Raw genomic sequence first — 19,047 nt, 5'->3', positions numbered from 1 at the left:
TAGGACTGGTAGTTTGTCCAAAAGGGTATAGGGATTCGAAGCCAGGTAGGCTGACTGTGGAGGTTTGTGAGAAGATGAGATACAGCTAAATATCTACAGAGGCCAGCCCCCGTTTACTCCAGCATGCTAACCAGGCCTCCTTTCCTTCCTGCCTCTCTCCTCACGTACAGCCCTTCATGGGAGACAATTACTGTGATGCCATCAACAACCGAGCTTTCTGCAACTATGACGGTGGGGACTGCTGCGCTTCGACGGTGAAAACCAAAAAGGTAGGCCAGTGCGCCCTGCTCTGCAGCCACCTATGCAGGCCTCTCCAGCTTACTGGTGCAGGATCACCCCTACGTGCTGGACAACCCGTTGCCCTGGTTGTGTCAGCACTCACCTACAAGCTTTACTGTATTACGTTCCATGGTATTTTTCATTCTTTTAGTCAGTAGTTGAGCTAGTATCATGTGCTAATCCCTGAACTAGATGTGGAGGTTCATGGATAATCTTTGTAGATGTAGTCCCTTTGCCTCAAAGCTTAGAGTCAGCTATGGAAGCAGACAAACTAAAGTGCAGTACTTTTTAAAGGAAAGGACAGAGTTCTCTGAGGGCCCAGGCAAAGGGCTGGAGAAAGCTCTGCAGAGGGATCTGCATCAATGCTGAAACTTGAGGTATGAGGAGAAGGGGCAGACAGGTGGCCAGGAAAAGTGTCTGGGGCAGGAGACCGGCATGTAAAATCCTAGAGAGAACACAAACGTTCAGGGGGTATGGCGAAAGTCTAGGGGAAGAGGGAAGATGGGACACTCCCAGCGAGGTCAGTTATGGCCTTTAAGCATTTTATAATCTCTTCTGTTGTTTACACCTGTAGAATTAGGGGGTGTGGTCTTGGTTGCCATTGTCTTCCTTAGGGTATTAGGATGTTACAGGAGTGATTTAAGTATTTATAGTGAAACTGGAACATCCAGCTGAGATGCATCTCACCCACCCACAGAAGAGTGGCAACCTCCACTTTCCTCCTGATGAGAGCTGGGACCAGAGTTTGGGGCCCGAGCCGAGAGTTGGGAGAGAGGTGGCCAACCTGGCCAATGTGAGTTGAAAAGTATTTCCTGTGACAAACGAGCTCACGAGGAGCTACTTCTTCTTTCTTTTCTTTTCTTTTCACATCTTTATTGGAGTATAATTGCTTTACAATGTTCTGTTAGTTGCTACTGTATAACACAGTGAATCAGCTACACGTATACATATATCCCGATATCCCCTCCATCTTGTGTCTCCCTCCCACCCTCCCTATCCCACCCCTCTAGGTGGTCACAAAACACTGAGCTGATCTCCCTGTGCTCTGCAGCTGCTTCCCACTAGCTATCTATTTTATGTTTGGTAGTGTATATATGCGTATGCCACTCTCTCACTTCATCTCAGCTTACCCTTCCCCCGCCCCATGTCCTCAAGTCCATTCTCAAGTATGTCTGTGTCTATTCCTGTCATGCCCCTAGGTTCTTCAGGACTTTTTTTTTTTGTTAGATTCCACATATATGTGTTAGCATACTGTATTTGTTTTCCTCTTTCTGACTTACTTCACTCTGTATGACAGACTCTAGGTCCACCCACCTCACTATAAATGACTCAATTTCATTTCTTTTTATGGCTGAGTAATATTCCACTGTATATATGTGCCACATCTTCTTTATCGATTCATCTGTTGATGAACACTTAGGTTGCTTCCATGTCCTCGCTATTGTAAATAGAGCTGCAATGAACACTGTGGTACATGACTCTTTTTGAATTATGGTTTTCTCAGGGTATATGCCCAGTAGTGGGATTGCTGGGTTGTATGGTAGTTCTATTTTTAGTTTTTTAAGGAACCTCCATACTGTTCTCCATAGTGGCTGTATTAACTTACATTCCCACCAACAGTGCAAGAGGGTTCCCTTTTCTCCACACCCTCTCCAGCATTTATTGTCTGTAGATTTTTTGATGATGGCCATTCTGACGGCTGTGAGGTGATACCTCATTGTAGTTTTGATGTGCATTTCTCTAATGTTTAGTGATGTTGAGCATCCTTTCATGTGTTTGTTGGCAATCTGTATCTTCTTTGGAGAAATGTCTGTTTAGGTCTTCTGCCCCCTTTTGGATTGGGTTTGTTTTTTGACGTTGAGCTGCATGAGCTGCTTGTAAATTTTGGAGATTAATCCTTTGTCAGTTGCTTCATTTGCAAATATTTTCTCCCATTCTGAGGGTTGCCTTTTCGTCTTGTTTATGGTTTCCTTTGCTGTGCAAAAGCTTTTAAGTTTCATTGGTCCCATTTATTTATTTTTGTTTTTATTTCCATTTCTCTGGGAGGTGGGTCAAAAAGGATCTTGCTGTGATTTATGTCATAGAGTGTTCTGCCAGTGTTTCCCTCTAAGGCTTTTATAGTGTCTGGCCTTACATTTAGGTCTTTAATCCATTTTGAGTATATTTTTGTATATGGTGTTAGAGCGTGTTCTCATTTCGTTCTTTTATGTGTAGCTGTCCAGTTTTCCCAGCACCACTTATTGAAGAGTCTGTCTTTTCTCCATTGTATACTCTTGCCTCCTTTATCAAAAATAAGGTGACTATATGTGCATGGGTTTATCTCTGGGCTTTCTATACTGTTCCATTGATCTATATTTCTGTTTTTGTGCCAGTACTATACTGTCTTGATTACTGTGGCTTTGTAGTATAGTCTGAAGTCCGGGAGCCTGATTCCTCCAGCTCTGTTTTTCTTGCTCAAGATTGCTTTGGCTATTCGGGGTCTTTTGTGTTTCCATACAAATTGTGAGACTTTTTGTTCTAGTTCTGTGAAAAATGCCATTGGTAGTTTGATAGGGATTGCATTGAATCTGTAGATTGCTTTGGGTAGTATAGTCATTTTCACAATGTTGATTCTTCCACTCCAAGAACATGGTATATCTCTCCCTATGTTTGTATCATCCTTAATTTCTTTCGTCAGTGTCTTATTGTTTTTTGCATACAGGTCTTTTGTCTCCTTAGGTAGGTTTATTCCTAGGTATTTTATTCTTTTTGTTGCATTGGTAAATGAGCGTGTTTCCTTAATTTCCCTTTCAGATTTTTCATCATTAGTGTATAGGAATGCAAGAGATTTCTGTGCAGTAATTTTGTATCCTGCTACTTCACCAAATTCACTGATTAGCCCTATTAGTTTTCTGTTAGCATCTTTAGGATTCTCCATGTATAGCATCAGGTCATCTGCAAACAGTGACAGCTTTACTTCTTCTTTTCTGATTTGGATTCCTTTTATTTCTTTTTCTTCTCTGAATGCTCTGGCTGAAAGTTCCAAAACTGTGTTGAATAATAGTGGTGAGAGTGGACAACCTTGTCTTGTTCCTGATCTTAGTGGAAATGGTTTCAGTTTTTCACCATTGAGGATGATGTTGGCTGTGGGTTTGTCATATATGGCCTTTATTATGTTGAGGTAAGTTCCCTCTATGCCTACATTCTGGAGGGTTTTTATCATAAATGGGTGTTGAATTTTGTTGAAAGCTTTTTCTGCATCTATTGAGATGACCATATGGTTTTTCTCCTTCAGTTTGTTAATATGGTTTCTCACATTAATTGATTTGCGTATATTGAAGAATCCCTGCATTCCTGGCATAAACCCCACTTGATCATGTGTATGATCCTTTTAATGTGCTATTGGATTCTGTTTGCTAGTATTTTGTTGAGGATTTTTGCATCTGTGTTCATCAGTGACATTGCCCTATAGTTTTCTTTCTTTGTGACATCTTTCTCTGGTTTTGGTATCAGGGTGATGGTGGCCTCGTAGAATCAGTTTGGGAGAGATCCTCCCTCTGCTATATTTTGGAAGAGTTTGAGAAGGATAGGTGTTAGCTGTTCTCTAAATGTTTGATAGAATTCGTCTGTGAAGCCCTCTGGTCTTGGGCTTTTGTTTGTTGGAAGATTTTTAATCACAGTCTCAATTTCAGTGCTTGGGATTGGTCTGTTTATATTTTCTATTTCTTCTTGGTTCACTCTCAGAATGTTGTGCTTTTCTAAGACTTTGTTCATTTCTTCCTGGTGTCCATTTTATTGGCATATAGTTGCTTGTAGTAATCTCTCATGATCCTTTGTATTTCTGCAGTGTCAGTTGTTACTTCTCCTTTTCCATTTCTAATTCTATTGATTTAAGTCTTCTCCCTTTTTTTCTTGATGAGTCTGGCTAATGGTTTATCAATTTTGTTTATCTTCTCAAAGAACCAGCTTTTAGTTTTATTGATCTTTGCTATTGTTTCCTTCATTTATTTTTCATTTATTTATGATTTCTTTCCTTCTGCTAACTTTGAGTTTTTGTTGTTCTTTCTCTAATTGCTTTAGGTGTAAGGTTAGTTTGTTTATTTGAGATGTTTGTTTCTTGAGGTAGGATTGTACTGCTATACACTTCCCTGTTAGAACTGCTTTTGCTGCATCACATAGGTTTTGCGGTGTCGTGTTTTCCTTGTCATTTGTTTTTAGGTATTTGTTGATTTCCTCTTTGATTTCTTTAGTGATCTCTTGGTTATGTAGTAGTGTATTGTTTAGCCTTCATGTGTTTGCATTTTTTACAGGTGTTTTCCTTTAATTGATATCTAGTCTCATAGTGTTGTGGTCAGAAAAGATATTTGATACAATTTCAATTTTCTTAAATTTACCAAGGCTTGATTTGTGACCCAAGATGTGATCTATCCTGGAGAACGTTCCATGAGCACTTGAGAAGAAAGTGTATTCTGTTGGTTTTGGATGCAATGTCCTTTAAATATCAATTAAGTCCATCTTATTTAATGTATTATTTAAAGCTTGTGTTTCCTTATTTATTTTCATTTTGGATCATCTGTCCATTGGTGAAATTGGGGTGTTAAAGTTCCCTACTATGATTGTGTTACTGTAAATTTCTCCCTTTTATGGCTGTTAGCATTTGCCTTATGTATTGAGGTGCTCCTATGTTGGGTGGATATTTACAATTGTTATGTCTTCTTCTTGGATTGATCCCTTGATCATTATGTAGTGTCCTTGTCTCTTGTAATAGTCTCTATTTTAAAGTCTATCTTGTCTGATATGAGAATTGCTACTCCAGCTTTCTTTTATTTTCCATTTGCATGGAATATCTTTTTCCATCACCTCACTTTCAGTCTGTATGTGTCCCTAGGTCTGAAGTGGGTCTCCTGTAGACATCACATATACGGGTCTTGTTTTTGTATCCATTCAGCGAGCCTGTGTCTTTTGGTTGGAGCATTTAATCCATTTACATTTAAGGTAGTTATTGATATGTATGTTCCTATTACTATTTTCTTAATTGTTTGGGGTTTGTTATTGTAGGTGTTTTCCTTCTCTTCTTGTGTTTCCTGCCTGGAGAAGTTCCTTTAGCATTTGTTGTAAAGCTAGTTTGGTGGTGCTGAATTCTCTTAACTTCTGCTTGTCTGTAAAGGTTTTAATTTCTCTGTTGAATCTGAATGAGATCCTTGCTGGGTAGAGTCATCTTGGTTGTAGGTTTTTCCCTATCATCACTTTAAATATGTCCTGCTACTCCCTTCTGGCTTGCAGAGTTTCTGCTGAAAGATCAGCTGTTAATCTTATGGGGATTCCCTTTTGTGTTGTTTGTTGTTTTTCCTTTGCTGCTTTTAATATTTTTTCTTTGTATTTAATTTTTGATAGTTTGATTAGTATGTGTCTTGGCGTGTTTCTCCTTGGATTTTTCCTATATGGGACTCACTGTACTTCCTGCCCTTGATTGACTATTTCCTTTCCCATATTTGGAATTTTCAACTATAATCTCTTCTAATATTTTCAGTCCCTTTCTTTTTCTCTTCTTCTTCTGGGACCCCTATAATTCGAATGTTGGTGCCTGTAATGTTGTCCCAGAGGTCTCTGAGACTGTTCTCAATTCTTTCATTCTCTTTTCTTTATTCTGCTTGTGTTAGTTATTTCCACTATTTTATCTTCCAGGTCACTTATCCATTCTTCTGCCTCAGTTATTCTGCTGTTGATTCCTTGCAGAGGATTTTAAATTTCATTTATTGTGTTGTTCATCATTGTTTGTTTGCTCTTTAGTTCTTCTAGGTCCTTGGTTAAACGTTTCTTGTATTTTCTCCATTCTATTTCCAAGATTTTGGATCATCTTTACTATCATTCCTCTGAATTCTTTTTCAGGTAGACCGCCTCTTTCCTCTTCATTTGTTTGGTCTGGTGGGTTTTTACCTTGCTCCTTCATCTGCTGTGTGTTTCTCTGTCTTCTCATTTTGCTTAACTTACTGTGTTTGGGGTCTCCTTTTCACAGGCTGCAGGTTTGTAGTTCCCATTGTTTACAGTGTCTGCCCCCAGTGAGTAAGGTTAGTTTCAGTGGGTTGTGTAGGCTTCCTGGTAGAGGGGACTGGTGCCTGTGCTCTGGTGGATGAGGCTGGATCTTTTCTTTGTGGTGGGCAGGACTGCATCCGGTGGTGTGTTTTGGGGTGTCTGTGATCTTATTATGATTTTAGGCAGCCTCTCTGCTAATGGGTGGAGTTGTGTTCCTGTCTTACTAGTTGTTTGGCATAGGGTGTCCAGCAGTGTAGCTTGCTGGTCGTTGAGTGGAGCTGGGTCTTAGCGTTGAGATGGAGATCTCTGGGAGAGCTTTCACCATTTGATATTATGTGGAGCCAGGAGGTCTCTGGTGGACCAATGTCCTGAACTTGGCTCTCCCACCTCAGAGACACAGGCCTGAGCACCAAGACCCTGTCAGTCACACAGCTCGAGCACCAAGACCCAGTCAGCCACACAGCTTAGAAGAAAAGGGAGAAAAAAAAAGTTTTTAAAATAAAAATTATTTAAAATTAAAAAGTTTAAAAGTAATAAAAAAAAGAAAGAGCAACCAAACCAAAAAACAAATCCAAAAATGATAACAAGTGCTAAAAAGTATACAAAAAAATCCCAAAAAAACAACAGACAGAATCCTAGGACAAATGGTAGAAGCAAAGCTGTACAGACAAAATCACACAAAGAAGCATACACATACACACTCACAAAAAGAGAAAAAGGAAAAAAAAAAAAAATATATATATATAAAAGGAGGAAGAGAGCAACCAAATCAGTAAACAAATCTACCAATGATAATAAACTCTAAATACTAAACTAAGATAAATGTAAAACCAGAAACAAATTAGATGCAGAAAGCAAACCCCAAGTCTACAGTAGCTCCCAAAGTCCACTGCCTCAGTTTTGGGGTGATTCGTTGTCTATTCAGATATTCCAGAGATGCAGGGTACGTCAAGTTGATTGTGGAGATTTAATCTGCTGCTTCTGAGGCTGCTGGGAGAAATTTCTCTTTCTCTTCTTTGTTCGCACAGCTCCCAGGGGTTCAGCTTTGTATTTGGCTCCGCCTCTGCGTGTAGGTCGCCCAAGGGCGTCTGTTCCTGCCCAGACAGGACAGGGTTAAAGGAGCAGCTGATTAGGGGGCTCTCGCTCACTCAGGCCGGGGGGAGGGAGGGGTACGGAATGCGGGGCGAGCCTGCAGCGGCAGAGGCTGGCATGCTGTTGCACCAGCCTGAGGCGCCATGTGTTCTCCCGGGGAAGTTGTCTCTGGATCACAGGACCCTGGCAGTGGCGGGCTGCACAGGCTCCCAGGAGGGGAGGTGTGGATAGGGATCTGTGCTTGCACACAGGCTTCTTGGTGGCGGCAGCAGCAGCCTTAGCGTGTCATGCCCATGTCTGGTGTCCGTGCTGATAGCCGCGGCTCGCACCCGTCTCTGGAGCTTGTTTAGGTGGTGCTCTGAATCCCCTCTCCTTGCGCACCCCGAAACAATGGTCTCTTGACTTTTCGGCAGGTCCAGACTTTTTCCTGGACTCCCTCCCAGCTAGCTGTGGCGCACTAGCCCCTTCAGGCTGTGTCCATGCAGCCAACCGCAGTCCTCTCCCTGGGATCTGACCTCTGAAGCCCAAGCCTCAGCTCCCAGCCTCCGCCCACCCTGGCGATTGAGCAGACAAGCCTCTCGGGCTAGTGAGTGCTAGTCGGTACCGATCCTCTGTGCAGGAATCTCTCTGCTTTGCCCTTTGCACCCGTTGCTGCACTCTCCTCTGTGGCTCCGAAGCTTCCCCCCCACCCCATCCCCCCGCTCCCCGTCTCCACCAGTGAAGGGGCTTTCTAGTGTGTGGAAACTTTTCCTCCTTCACAGCTCCCTCCCAGTGGTACAGGTCCTGTCCCTATTCTTTTGTCTCTGTTTTTTTCTTTTGCCCTACCCAGGTATGCGGGGAGTTTCTTGCCTTTTGGGAAGTCTGAGGTCTTCTGCCAGCATTCAGTAGGTGTTCTGTAGGAGTTGTTCCACATGTAGATGTATTTCTGATGTATTTGTGGGGAGGAAGGTGATCTTCACGTCTTACTTCTCCATCATCTTGAAGGTCTCTGAACTATTTCTATTTTTATATTCATATATATTCTAAGCTGAAAAAACATCTGATCTTATCTCTCATTTTAAAGAGGGGAAACTGGTTTTGAGATGTGAAGGGCAAAGAATCGCAGTCATTTTGGCTATAGAGCTCTGTGATGATCTAGTCCAAACTTTTCGTTTCCTTAATGGGGGCTCTGAGGCCCGTAAAGGAGGAATGATTTGTCCAAGGTAGCATAGTGAGTGATAGAAATAGAGCAAGGTTCCTGGCTTCCTATCCTAGTCCCTTTATACTGTAGCGTCCTTAAGAGAATTTGTTCCTTCAAGAAAGATGCTCTGATTCTAAAATACAGGGGTGAACAGGGCAAGATCCAAGAAACACACTCAAGTTGGAGAACTGTTACTGTATCTCCTGGTTGGCTCCAGGCTTCTTTAGTTGCATTTTTTGCTGTACATAGTTAGTATACTTAGTATATGGTTGTGATGTACAATAATTTATGTAATCATTTATCTCCAACTTTGATTTTAACTTTTAAGTTATTTCATTTTCTCACAATGATAATGATGCTGATGAACATCTTTACACGGAAATACTTTATAGCTGTAATTATTCATTTATAACTGATTCTTGGAATTAACATGAGTAGGATAAAAGGTGTGAGCATTTTTGTAATATTTTAATTTTATTGACAAGGTTGATTTACAAGGTTGTATTAGTTTCAGGTGTACAGCAAAGCAATTCAGTTATACATATACATATATTCATTCTTTTTTAGATTTTCTCATATACGTTATCACAGAATGTTGCATAGAGTTCCCTGTGCTATATAGTAGGTCCTTGTTGGTTATCTATCTTATATATAGTAATGTGTGTGTGTTCATCCCAAGCTCCTGATTTATCCCTCCCCCCCACATTTCACCTTTGGTAGCCATAAGTTGGCTTTCAATATCTGTAAGTCTGTTGATGTTTTGTAAATAAGTTCATTTGTATCTTTCAAAATTAGATTCCACATATGAATGATATCATGATATTTGTCTTTCTCTCTCTGACTTCACTTAGTATAATAATCTATAGGTCCATCCATATTGCTGCAAATGGCATTAGTTCATTCTTTTTTATGGCTGAGTAATATTCCATTGTATATATGTACCACATCTTCTTTATCCATTCCTCTGTCAATGAACATTTAGGTTGCTTCCATGTCTTGGCTATTGTAAATAGTGCTGCAGTGAAAATTGGGGTGCATGTACCCTTTCAGATTATGGTTTTCTTCAGCTATATGCCCAGGAGTAGGATTGCTGGATCATATGATAGTTCTATTTTTAATTTTTTTCAGGAACTTCCATACTGTTCTCCATAGTGGTTGTACCAATTTATATTCCCACCAACAGTATAGGAGGGTTCCCTTTTCTCCACACCTTCTCCAGCATTTATTTTTTGTAGGCTTTTTGATGATAGCCATTCTGACCAGTGTGAGGATACCTCATTGTAGTTTTGATTTGCATTTCTCTGATAATTAGTAATGTTGAGCATCTTTTCATGTGCTTTTTGGCCATCAGTATGTCTTCTTTGGAGAACTATCTATTTAGCTCTTCTGCCCATTTTTTGATTGGGTTGTTTGTTTTTTTGACATAGAGCTGCATGAGCTGCTTGTATATTTTGGAGATTGATCCCTTGTCAGTTGCTTCGTTTGCAAATATTTTCCCCCATTCTGTGGGTTGTCTTTTCGTTTCATTTATGGTTTCCTTTGCTGTGCAGAAGCTTTTAAGTTTAATTAGGTCCCATTTATTTTTGTTTTTATTTTCATTACTCTAGGTGGACCTAAAAATATCTTGCTGCGATTTATGTCAAGGAGTGTTCTTCCCATGTTGTCCTCTACGAGTTTTATAGTGTCCGGTCTTACGTTTAGGTCTTTAACCCATTTTGAGTTTACTTTTGTGTATGGTGTTAGGGAGTGTTCTAATTTCATTCCTTTGCATGTAGCTGTCCAGTTTTCCCAGCGCCACTTATTGAAGAGACTGTCTTTCCTCCATTATATAGTCTTGCCTCCTTTGTCGTAGATTAATTGACCAAAGGTGTGTGAATTTACTTTTGGGCTTTCTATCCCATTCTGTTGATCTGTATTTCTGTTTTTGTGTCTGTACCATACTGTTTTGATGACTGTAGCTTTGTAGTATAGTATGAAGTCAGGGAGCCTGATTCCTCCAGCTCCATTTTTCTTTCTGAGGGTTGCTTTGGCTATTTGGTGTTTCCATATAAATGTAAAAAAAAAACAAAACAATTTTGTTCTACTTGTGTGAAAAATGCCATTGGTAATTTGAGAGGGATTGCACTGAATCTGTAGATTGCCTTCGGTAGTATAGTCATTTTGGATATATTGATCCTCCCAATCCAAGCACGTGGTATATTCTTCCATCTGTTTGTGTCCTCTCTGATTTCTTTCATCAGCGTCTTATAGCTTTTAGAGTAGAGGTCTTTTGTTTCCTTCGGTAGGTTTATTCCTAGGTATTTTATTCTTTTTGGTGCAATGGTAAATGGGATTGTTTCCTTAATTTCTCTTCCTGAGATTTCATTGTTAGTGTATAGGAATGCGAGAGATATCTGTGTATTAATTTTGTATCCTGCAACTTTACCAAATTCATTGATGAGCTATAGTAGCTTTCTGATAGCATCTTTAGGATTTTCTATGTATAATATCATGTCATCTGCAAACAGTGACAGTTTTACTTCTTCCTTTGCAATTTGGATTCCTGTTATTTCTTTTTCTTCTCTGATTGCCATGGCTAGGACTTCCAAAACTATGTTGAATAGAAGTGGTGACAATGGGCATCCTTGCCTTGTTCCTGATCTTAGAGGGAATGCTTTCAGATTTTCACTGTTGAGAATGATGTTTTCTGTGGGTTTGTCATATATAGCCTTTATTATGTTAAGTTTCCTCTATTCCCACTTTTCTGGAGAGCTTGATCATAAATGGGTGTTAAATTTTGTCAAAAGCTTTTTCTGCATCTATTGAGATGATCATATGGTTTTTATACTTCAATCTGTTAATGTGGTGTATCACACTGATTGATTTGTGGATATTGAAGAATTCTTGCATCCCTGGGATAAATCCCACTTGATCCCGGTGTATGATCCTTTTAATGTATTGTTGGATTCGGTTTGTTAGTATTTTGTTGAGTATTTTTGCGTCTATGTTCATCAGTGATATCGGCCTGTAATTTTCTTTTTTGGTGGTATCTTTGTCTGAGTTTGGTATCAGGGTGATGGTGGCCTCATAGAATAAGCTTTGGAGTGTTCCTTCCTCTGCAGTTTTTTTGGAAGAGTTTCAGAATAATAGGTGTTAATTCTTCTCTAAATGTTTGATAGAATTTGCCTGTGAAGCTATCTGGTCCTGAACTTCTGTGTGTTGGAAGTTTTTTAATCACTGTTTCAATTTCAGTACTTGTGATTGGTCTGTTCATATTTTCTGTTTCTTCCTGGTTCAGTCTTAGAAGGTTGTAGCTTTATAAGAATTTATCCATTTCTTCTAGGCTGTCCATTTTATTGCCATATAGTTGCTTGTAGTAGTCTCTTATGCCCCTTTGTATTTCTGTGGTGTCAGTTGTAACTTCTTTTTCATTTCTAATTTATTGATTTGAGTCCTCTCCTTTTTTTTCTTGATGAGTCTGGCTAAAGGTTTATCAATTTTGTTTATCATCTTTTCAAAGAATCAGCGTTTAGTTTCACTGATCTTTGCTATTGTTTTCTTCATCTGTATTTCATTTATTTCTGCTCTGATCTTTATGATTTCTTTCCTTCTACTTACTTTGGGTTTTGCTTGTCCCTCTTTCTGTAGTTAATTTAGGTGTAAGGTTAGGTTGTTCACTTGAGATTTTTCTTGTTTCCTGAGATAAGATTGTATTGCTCTAAACCTCTCTCCTAGAACTGCTTTTACTGCATCCAAAGGTTTTGCACCGTTGTGTTATGTTGTCGTTTGTCTCTAGGTATTTTTTTTTAATTTCCTCTTTGATTTCTCCAGTGATCCGTTGGTTGTTTAGTAACGTATTGTTTAGCTTCCATGTGTTTGTGTTTTTTTACAGGTTTTTTCCCTGTACTTGATTTCTAATCCAGTAGTGTTGTGGTTGGAAAAGATGCTTGATATGATTTCTTAAATTTACCAAGGCTTAATTTGTGGCCCAAAATGTTATCTATCCTGGGGAATCGTCCATGAGCACTTGAGAAGAAAGGGTATTTTGCTGCTTTCAGATGGAATGTTCCATAAATATCAATTAAGTCCATTTGTTCTAATATGTGTCATTTAAGGCCTGTGCTTCCTTGTTGATTTTCTGTCTGGATGATCTGTCCATTGATGAGAGTGGGGTATTAAAGTCCCCCACTATTACTGTGTTACTGTTGATTTCTCCTTTTATGGCTGTTAGCACTGGCTTATATATTGAGGTGCTCCTTTGTTGGGTGCATTTATATTTACAATTGTTATATCTTCTTCTTAGATTGATCCCTTGATCATTATGTAGTGTCCTTCTTTGTCTCTTGTAACAGTCTTTAAAGTCTATTTTGTCTGATATGAGTATTGCTACTCCAGCTTTCTTTTGATTTCCATTTGCATGGAATACCTTTTTCCATCCCCTCACTTTCAGTTTGTATGTGTCCCTAGGTCTGAAGTGTACAGGTTTTGGTTTTGTATCCATTCAGCCAGTCTGTGTCTTTTGGTTGGAGCATTTAATCCATTTACATTTAAAGTAATTATCAATATAAATGTTCTTATTGACATTTTGTTAATTGTTTTGGATTTGTTTTTGAAGGTCTTTTTTCCTCCCTTCCTCTTCTGTTCTTTTGTCTTGTGATTTGATGTCCATCTTTAGTTATGTGTTTAGATTTCTTTTTCTTTTTTGTATGTGTATCTGTTGTAGAGTTTTGGTTTGTGGTTCCCGTGAGGCTTTGATATAGCAGTCTTTATATGTACAAGATTGTTTTTAGTTGCTGCTCTCTTAATTTCAAATGCATTTCCTATATCCTGCATTTGTACTCTCCTCTTCTCATTACAGCTGATTTTTATATCATATTTGTGTGTGGATGATTTTCTACCTTTACTTTATGTTTGCATTTACTCATGAGCTTCCCTATTCGTAATTTTCTTGTATCTTTTTGTGGCCTTTTCTTTTCTGCCTAGAGAAATTTGTTTAGGATTTGTTGTAATGCTGGTTTGGTGGTGCTGAATTCTCTCAGCTTTTGCTTGTCTGTAAAACTTTTGATTTCTCTGTCGAATCTGAATGAGATCCTTGCTGGGTAGAATAATCTTGGTTGTAGGTTTTTCCCTTTTATCACTTTAAATATATTCTGCAACTCCCTTCTGGCTTGCAGAGTTTCTGCTGAAAAAACAGCTGATAACCTTATGGGGGTTCCCTTGTATGTTATTTGTTGCTTTTAATATTTATTCTGTCTTTAACTTTTGTTAGTTTGATTAATATGTCCCAGCGTGTTCCTCCTTGGGTTTATCTTGTTCAGGACTCTCTGCACTTCCTGGACTTGAGTGTTTCCTTTCTCATGTTAGGGAAGCTTTCAGCTATAATCTCTTCAAATATTTTATCAGGCCCTTTCTCTCTCTCTCTTCTCCTTCTGGGACCCCCCCCCCCATAATGTGAATGTTGGTGTGTTTAATGTTGTCCCAGAGGTCTCTGAGACAGTTCTCATTTCTTTTCATCTTTTTCTTTATTCTGTTCCATGGCAGTGATTTCCATCATTCTTTCTTCCAGGTCACTTATTTGTTCTTCTGCCTCAGTTATTCTGCTATTGATTGATTCGTTCTGGTGTGTTTTTCATTCCAGTTATTGTATTGTTTCTGTTCATTTGTTCTTTAAATCTTCTAGCTCTTTGTTAATCATCTCTCATAACTTCTTTCTTTGTCTGTTCCTCCATTCTTTTCCTGAGATCTTGGATCATCTTTACTGTCATTACTCTAAACTGTTTTTCAGGTAGGTTGCCTGTCTATCTCCTGTTCATTTAGTAGTTCTTGTAGGTTTGTGTCTTGTTCCTTCATCTGAAACATTTCTCTGCCATCTCATTTTGTCTAACTTTGGGTGTTTGTGGTCTCCTTTCTGGTGGTTGCAGGGTTATAGCTCCTCTTCTGGTGTGTGCCCTCTGGTGGTTGAGATTGATCCTGAGGCTTGTGCAGGCTTCCTGGTTGGGGGAACTGGTGTCTCCCCACTGGTGGGTGGAGCTGGGTCTTGTTCCTCTGGTGGGCAGGGCTGTGTCAAACGGTGTGTTTTTAGGTGGCTTTAGGCACCCTGTCTGCTGATGGGTGGGCCTGTGTTCCTATCCTGCTGGTTGTTTGTTTGGCCTGAGGTGTTCCAGCACTGAAGACTGTAGGCTGTTGGGTAGGGCCAGGATGTGAGGGCCAAAATGGGGACCTCCGGGAGAGCTCACACCAATCAGAGCCTAGGAGAGCCCCTATTCTCTGGGGCTTCTGCCACCAGTGTTATTCTCTCCCCCCCACCCCCGCCCAGTGAGCCACAGCCAACCCCTGCCGGCCCAGGAGACCTTCTAAGACTCGAAGGTAGGTCCAGCCCCAGCTCCTATGGGGTTACTGCTTTGTGCTGGGTCCCAGTGTACCCTCCAAGAGTGGAGTCTCTGTTTCCCCCAGTCCTGTGGAGTTCCTGCACTCGAGTCCCACTGGCCTTCAAAGCCAAATGCTTTGGGGCGTCTTCCTCTTGATGCCCGACCCCCAGGCTGGGAAGTTTGATGTGAGGCTCAGGATTCTCTTGTGGGAGAACCTCTACAATATAGTTACTTTCCAGTGTGTGGGTCACCCACCTGGCAGGTATGGGATTTGATTATCTTGTGAAACTGCCCCTCCTGCTGTCTCATTGTGGCTTCTTTGTCTTTGAATGTAAAATATCTTTTTTGGTAGGTTCCAGTCGTCTTTTTTATCGATGGTTGTCCAGCAGTTAGTTGTGATGTTGGTGTTTTCATGAGAGGAGGTGAGCTCAAGTCCTTCTACTCCACCCTCTTTTCCAGAGTCGAGAGACTGCTTTTAGTTTGGACGCCTGGGGCCTCTTTCCCCAGAACATGCTGTCCGTTATCCCCTTGATATCGGGTATGCAGGTACAGCGGCCCTTGTACGGTCCTGGGACACTGGCAGTAGGGCCTGGTGCCTGCTCGCAGATTTCCTAAGGGCGGGTGCTGAGTTCTCCTGGGACATCGGGGACAGGCTCCTGCGTGCAGGTCTCGTGGTGGTGGCCTGTGCCTGCCTCTGGAGCCCACGATGGCGGCAGTGACTCGCACCCGCCCCCAGAGCTCCTGTAGGTGGTGTCCTGTTGCCTGGGAGTGCTCACGAAGCTCTTACAGTGGTCCCGCCCCCTCCTCATGCATCCCCCCCCCCCACAATAATGGTGCTTTGATTCTCTGGTGGGCCCCGTCTTCTTCTGAGTATACCCTTGGTTGCCACGGTCCAGCTCCTTCAGGCTGTCTCCAGACGGCCAACGCTGGTTCTCTCCCTGGGTCTGACCTCTGAAGCCTGAGCGTCAGCGCCCAGCCCCCACCTGCGCTAACAGAGGGGTGTTTATTTTAGGCTACGGATCGCAGGGCAGTGGTGCCGACCTTCTGTGCAGGTTACGCTCCATTTTGCCGGCCGCAAACTAGTTGCTGTGCTCTCCTCCTAGGCTCTGAACCTCCCCCTCCATCCAGTCTGCTCTCCCCGCAGGGGAGGATACTTCCCAGCACGTGGAAACCTTTTCTCCTTCACAGCTCCCTCCCTGGGCCTCAGGCCCCATCCAGATTCCTTCTTTTTCTTGTTCCTCTTGTCCTACCTGGTTATGTGGAGGTTTTCCTGTCTTTCTGGAGGTCTGAGGTCTTCCGTCAACGTTTGGTAGCTGTTCTGTGAGAACTGTTCTACTTGTAGATGTATTTTTTAATGTTTTGTGGGAGAAGGTGAGCTCCACGTCCTACTCTTCCACCATCTCCATCCCCCCTCCAGGTGTGAGCATTTCTAAGGCCCTTGATACCTGTTACCAAACGAATACAGTGTGTCTCTTTCACTCCCTTGGAGTCAGCCTCTTTAACAGTGAACAATGAAGTTTGTGTTCTAGAAGTTTGTGTAGAATTACGAAATGTTATTCACCTGACACCATCAGCTGGAGAAAGAGCAGCTCCAATTAAAAGAATTTTCCTACCAACTTACATACTAAAACATTAAAAAATAAAACTAATTTTAGTGGGAAACTTCCTTAAGTGGATTGTTATTTCTAGGGAGTACGTGGTAGGGACGTGAAGTCATGATTGAGGTTCAGGTGCAGATTCCAAATTATTACAGTCATTTGAATATACAGATATATATCTCAAATGGCCATGTAGACTCTATTTCTATACTGGGTTCAGCTACAGCAATTTCAGGCTCCAGGGCCCTGAGATGAGTGCTGTCTCTTTACTAAGGGACCCAGAGTTAGTTAGCTTTTTGCTGGTTCTGAACATGTTCCCTAGTCTTTTTTCCCCCCTTTTCTTTTCTACTCACATTATAAATGCAATTTTGGATTTTTGTGTTAAAAGATTACCTTCTCCCACTTTAAATTGTTGCTTCTTCCTGTCGGCCTAGGCCTCAGAGTGCAGGTGACCAGGCTCCCTCCGTGAAAGGAGATGTGTGTTCATGGAGTATCTCTATGGGCTGAGCACTGGACCAGGTTGTGTGCACATGGTAGAGTCCAGACAGACAGCATACCTACCCTTGTACAGCTCGCAGTATGTCTTGGGAGCCAGATTTTCAGCAGTGAGGTATACAGCTATGTATTTGATTACCTTTGCATAAGGGACAATGAAGGAAAGGTGTGGGATCTTTTGGAGACCAGTGTGAAGGTCAGAGAAAGCTCCCCTGAGGAAGAGACATTCACACTGAGTCCTAAAGAATGAGTAGGAACTTTCCTGGTGAAGGTTGAGTAGTGGTTAGGGGCAGAGTGGAGACAGCTGTTGGAACTATGTGTGACCTGTGTATTAGAGAGCCGGATGACCTCTCTCATGGTGCACGTGGCTTTGTCATAGTTATTTGTTGTTCAGAAGTGTTTGGAACTTTCTTCAGATTCAAGACTCCTGGAAATCTGACCTCTGGAGAAGAAAGGTGATTCGAATTAAAGTCATATTCCTACGATTTAAATTTCCCAACCTAACTTCTACGTAAACTCCAACTTCTTGGAACCTTTCTACTCTCTCATCCACAACCAATTATCCTTGCAGTGAGCTGCTGTACGGAGGTAGATAGTTGACAATAAGACGGAACACCCCTGAGTGAGTGGCCGCACATCAGACACTGCCAGACACTCATCCTCTGTTATCTTCCTAATGCTCATGTCAACCCCAGCCCCATTGCACAGGGGAGCCAGTTTGGGTTCAGACTACTTACAGGACTTGTTTGCAAATGCCAAGGCCCAAATTCGAACCCAGTTCTGTCTGACTGACTCACAAGCCCAGCTCTTTTCTTTCTCCTGCGTGGGGCTGAGTCTCAGAAGAGGAAAGCAGGTGGGGACAGAACCTTGTCCTCAGTGCACCTGGGCATGACCCTGCCTGTTCCAGTTGGAGACATTTCACTGTGGACCCAGACAGCCAGGGAACCCTGGGTGTGGGACCCCCTCCCCTTGAGAAGGAGAAAGCAGCTTTTCTCAGGAGCAGCGACAGGGTGGGGAATAGCTGAGGCTCCCAGCCTTACCAATCAATCCTGACTACCCAGACAGGAGTTTCCCCTGAACACAACAAAGTCCTGGTTTCTGCCTCCCGCTTCCACAGCAGGAAGCTCTCAGGGCAGGAGAGGGGCCAGAGACAGGCTTCCTTCCTCTCCTCCCCGTCCTTCACCTGCTAGCCTGTTTAAGTCCCACCTGTACCCTTGGCCCCAGTTCCATATTGTGGAAGTTCCCTGCCCGTGAACTCTGAGCCTGGTGCTCAGAATCTCATTGGCAGCACAGACTGACTCATGCACCTTCCCAAGTGACAGTAATTGAGCACTTACCACGTGCTTGGCCATGGGTTAGAATCTCTGTGCATATTATTCCATTTAGACTCCAGAACCGTCCAACAAAGTACACATTTGAGACTCAGGTGGAATCACTTGTACAGGTGGCCGATCTCTGTGTAGGATTGAGGATTTCCTGACTCCAAGCAAATAATAGTAGTTACTGTTTTTCGAGAGCTCACTGTTTACCAAGCATAGTGTCCCCTGTTCTCACATGTGTCATTGCATTTCATCACTACAGTAGCCCTGTTGTAGGTGTGGTCTCTTTTATCTTCACCTTATAGATGATGCAGCTGAGGCTTAGAAGGGTTGAGGCCATACAGCCAGTAAGTGGTCGAGCTGAGACACAAAGCTCGGGACTCTGCGCTGCACAGCACCTGCCTCTGACCCCCGTTCTGAGCATCTAGTTGCAATGGGCTTGCACCGTGCCCTTCCTTCAGTGGATGGGCCTCTTGCTTTCCTGGTCCTCCTGGCCTGGGTCCTAGGTATGAACTGCAGCCCCAGAGCTAAGCACTTCCTCCTGGACTGCCTTCCTGCCTCCTCTCCCCCTAAACCTCTCCCCAGTCCCCAGAGCTGGGGCCTCCTCCCAGTCACTTGGGCCAGAATGATGTCTGTCTGCTCTCTCCAGCCTTCCTCCCCTTGTCTGTCTGTATAGACACCAGCTGTTCCCCACGTTTGCCTTGTGGGGTGACCTGGGCCCCGCT

General features: G+C 42.2%; 1 protein-coding gene across 1 annotated transcript in view; it reads left to right on the top strand.

The window, feature by feature from the left end:
• The window catches only part of PAPPA (pappalysin 1), a 250,606-nt gene that overhangs the window by 223,822 nt on the left and 7,737 nt on the right, over nt 1–19,047 (top strand). Inside the window, exon 21 of the mRNA XM_060299934.1 lies at nt 171–269. Within this exon, the coding sequence (XP_060155917.1) occupies nt 171–269 (99 nt within the window). The remainder of the gene's footprint in view (nt 1–170; nt 270–19,047) is intronic.

The sequence above is a fragment of the Globicephala melas genome, chromosome 6 (genome assembly GCF_963455315.2).
Source record: "Globicephala melas chromosome 6, mGloMel1.2, whole genome shotgun sequence".
NCBI classification, from domain to species: Eukaryota; Metazoa; Chordata; class Mammalia; order Artiodactyla; family Delphinidae; genus Globicephala; species Globicephala melas.
The sequence above is the reverse complement of the archived record's forward strand: the minus strand, read 5'-3'. Positions and strand labels throughout refer to the sequence as shown.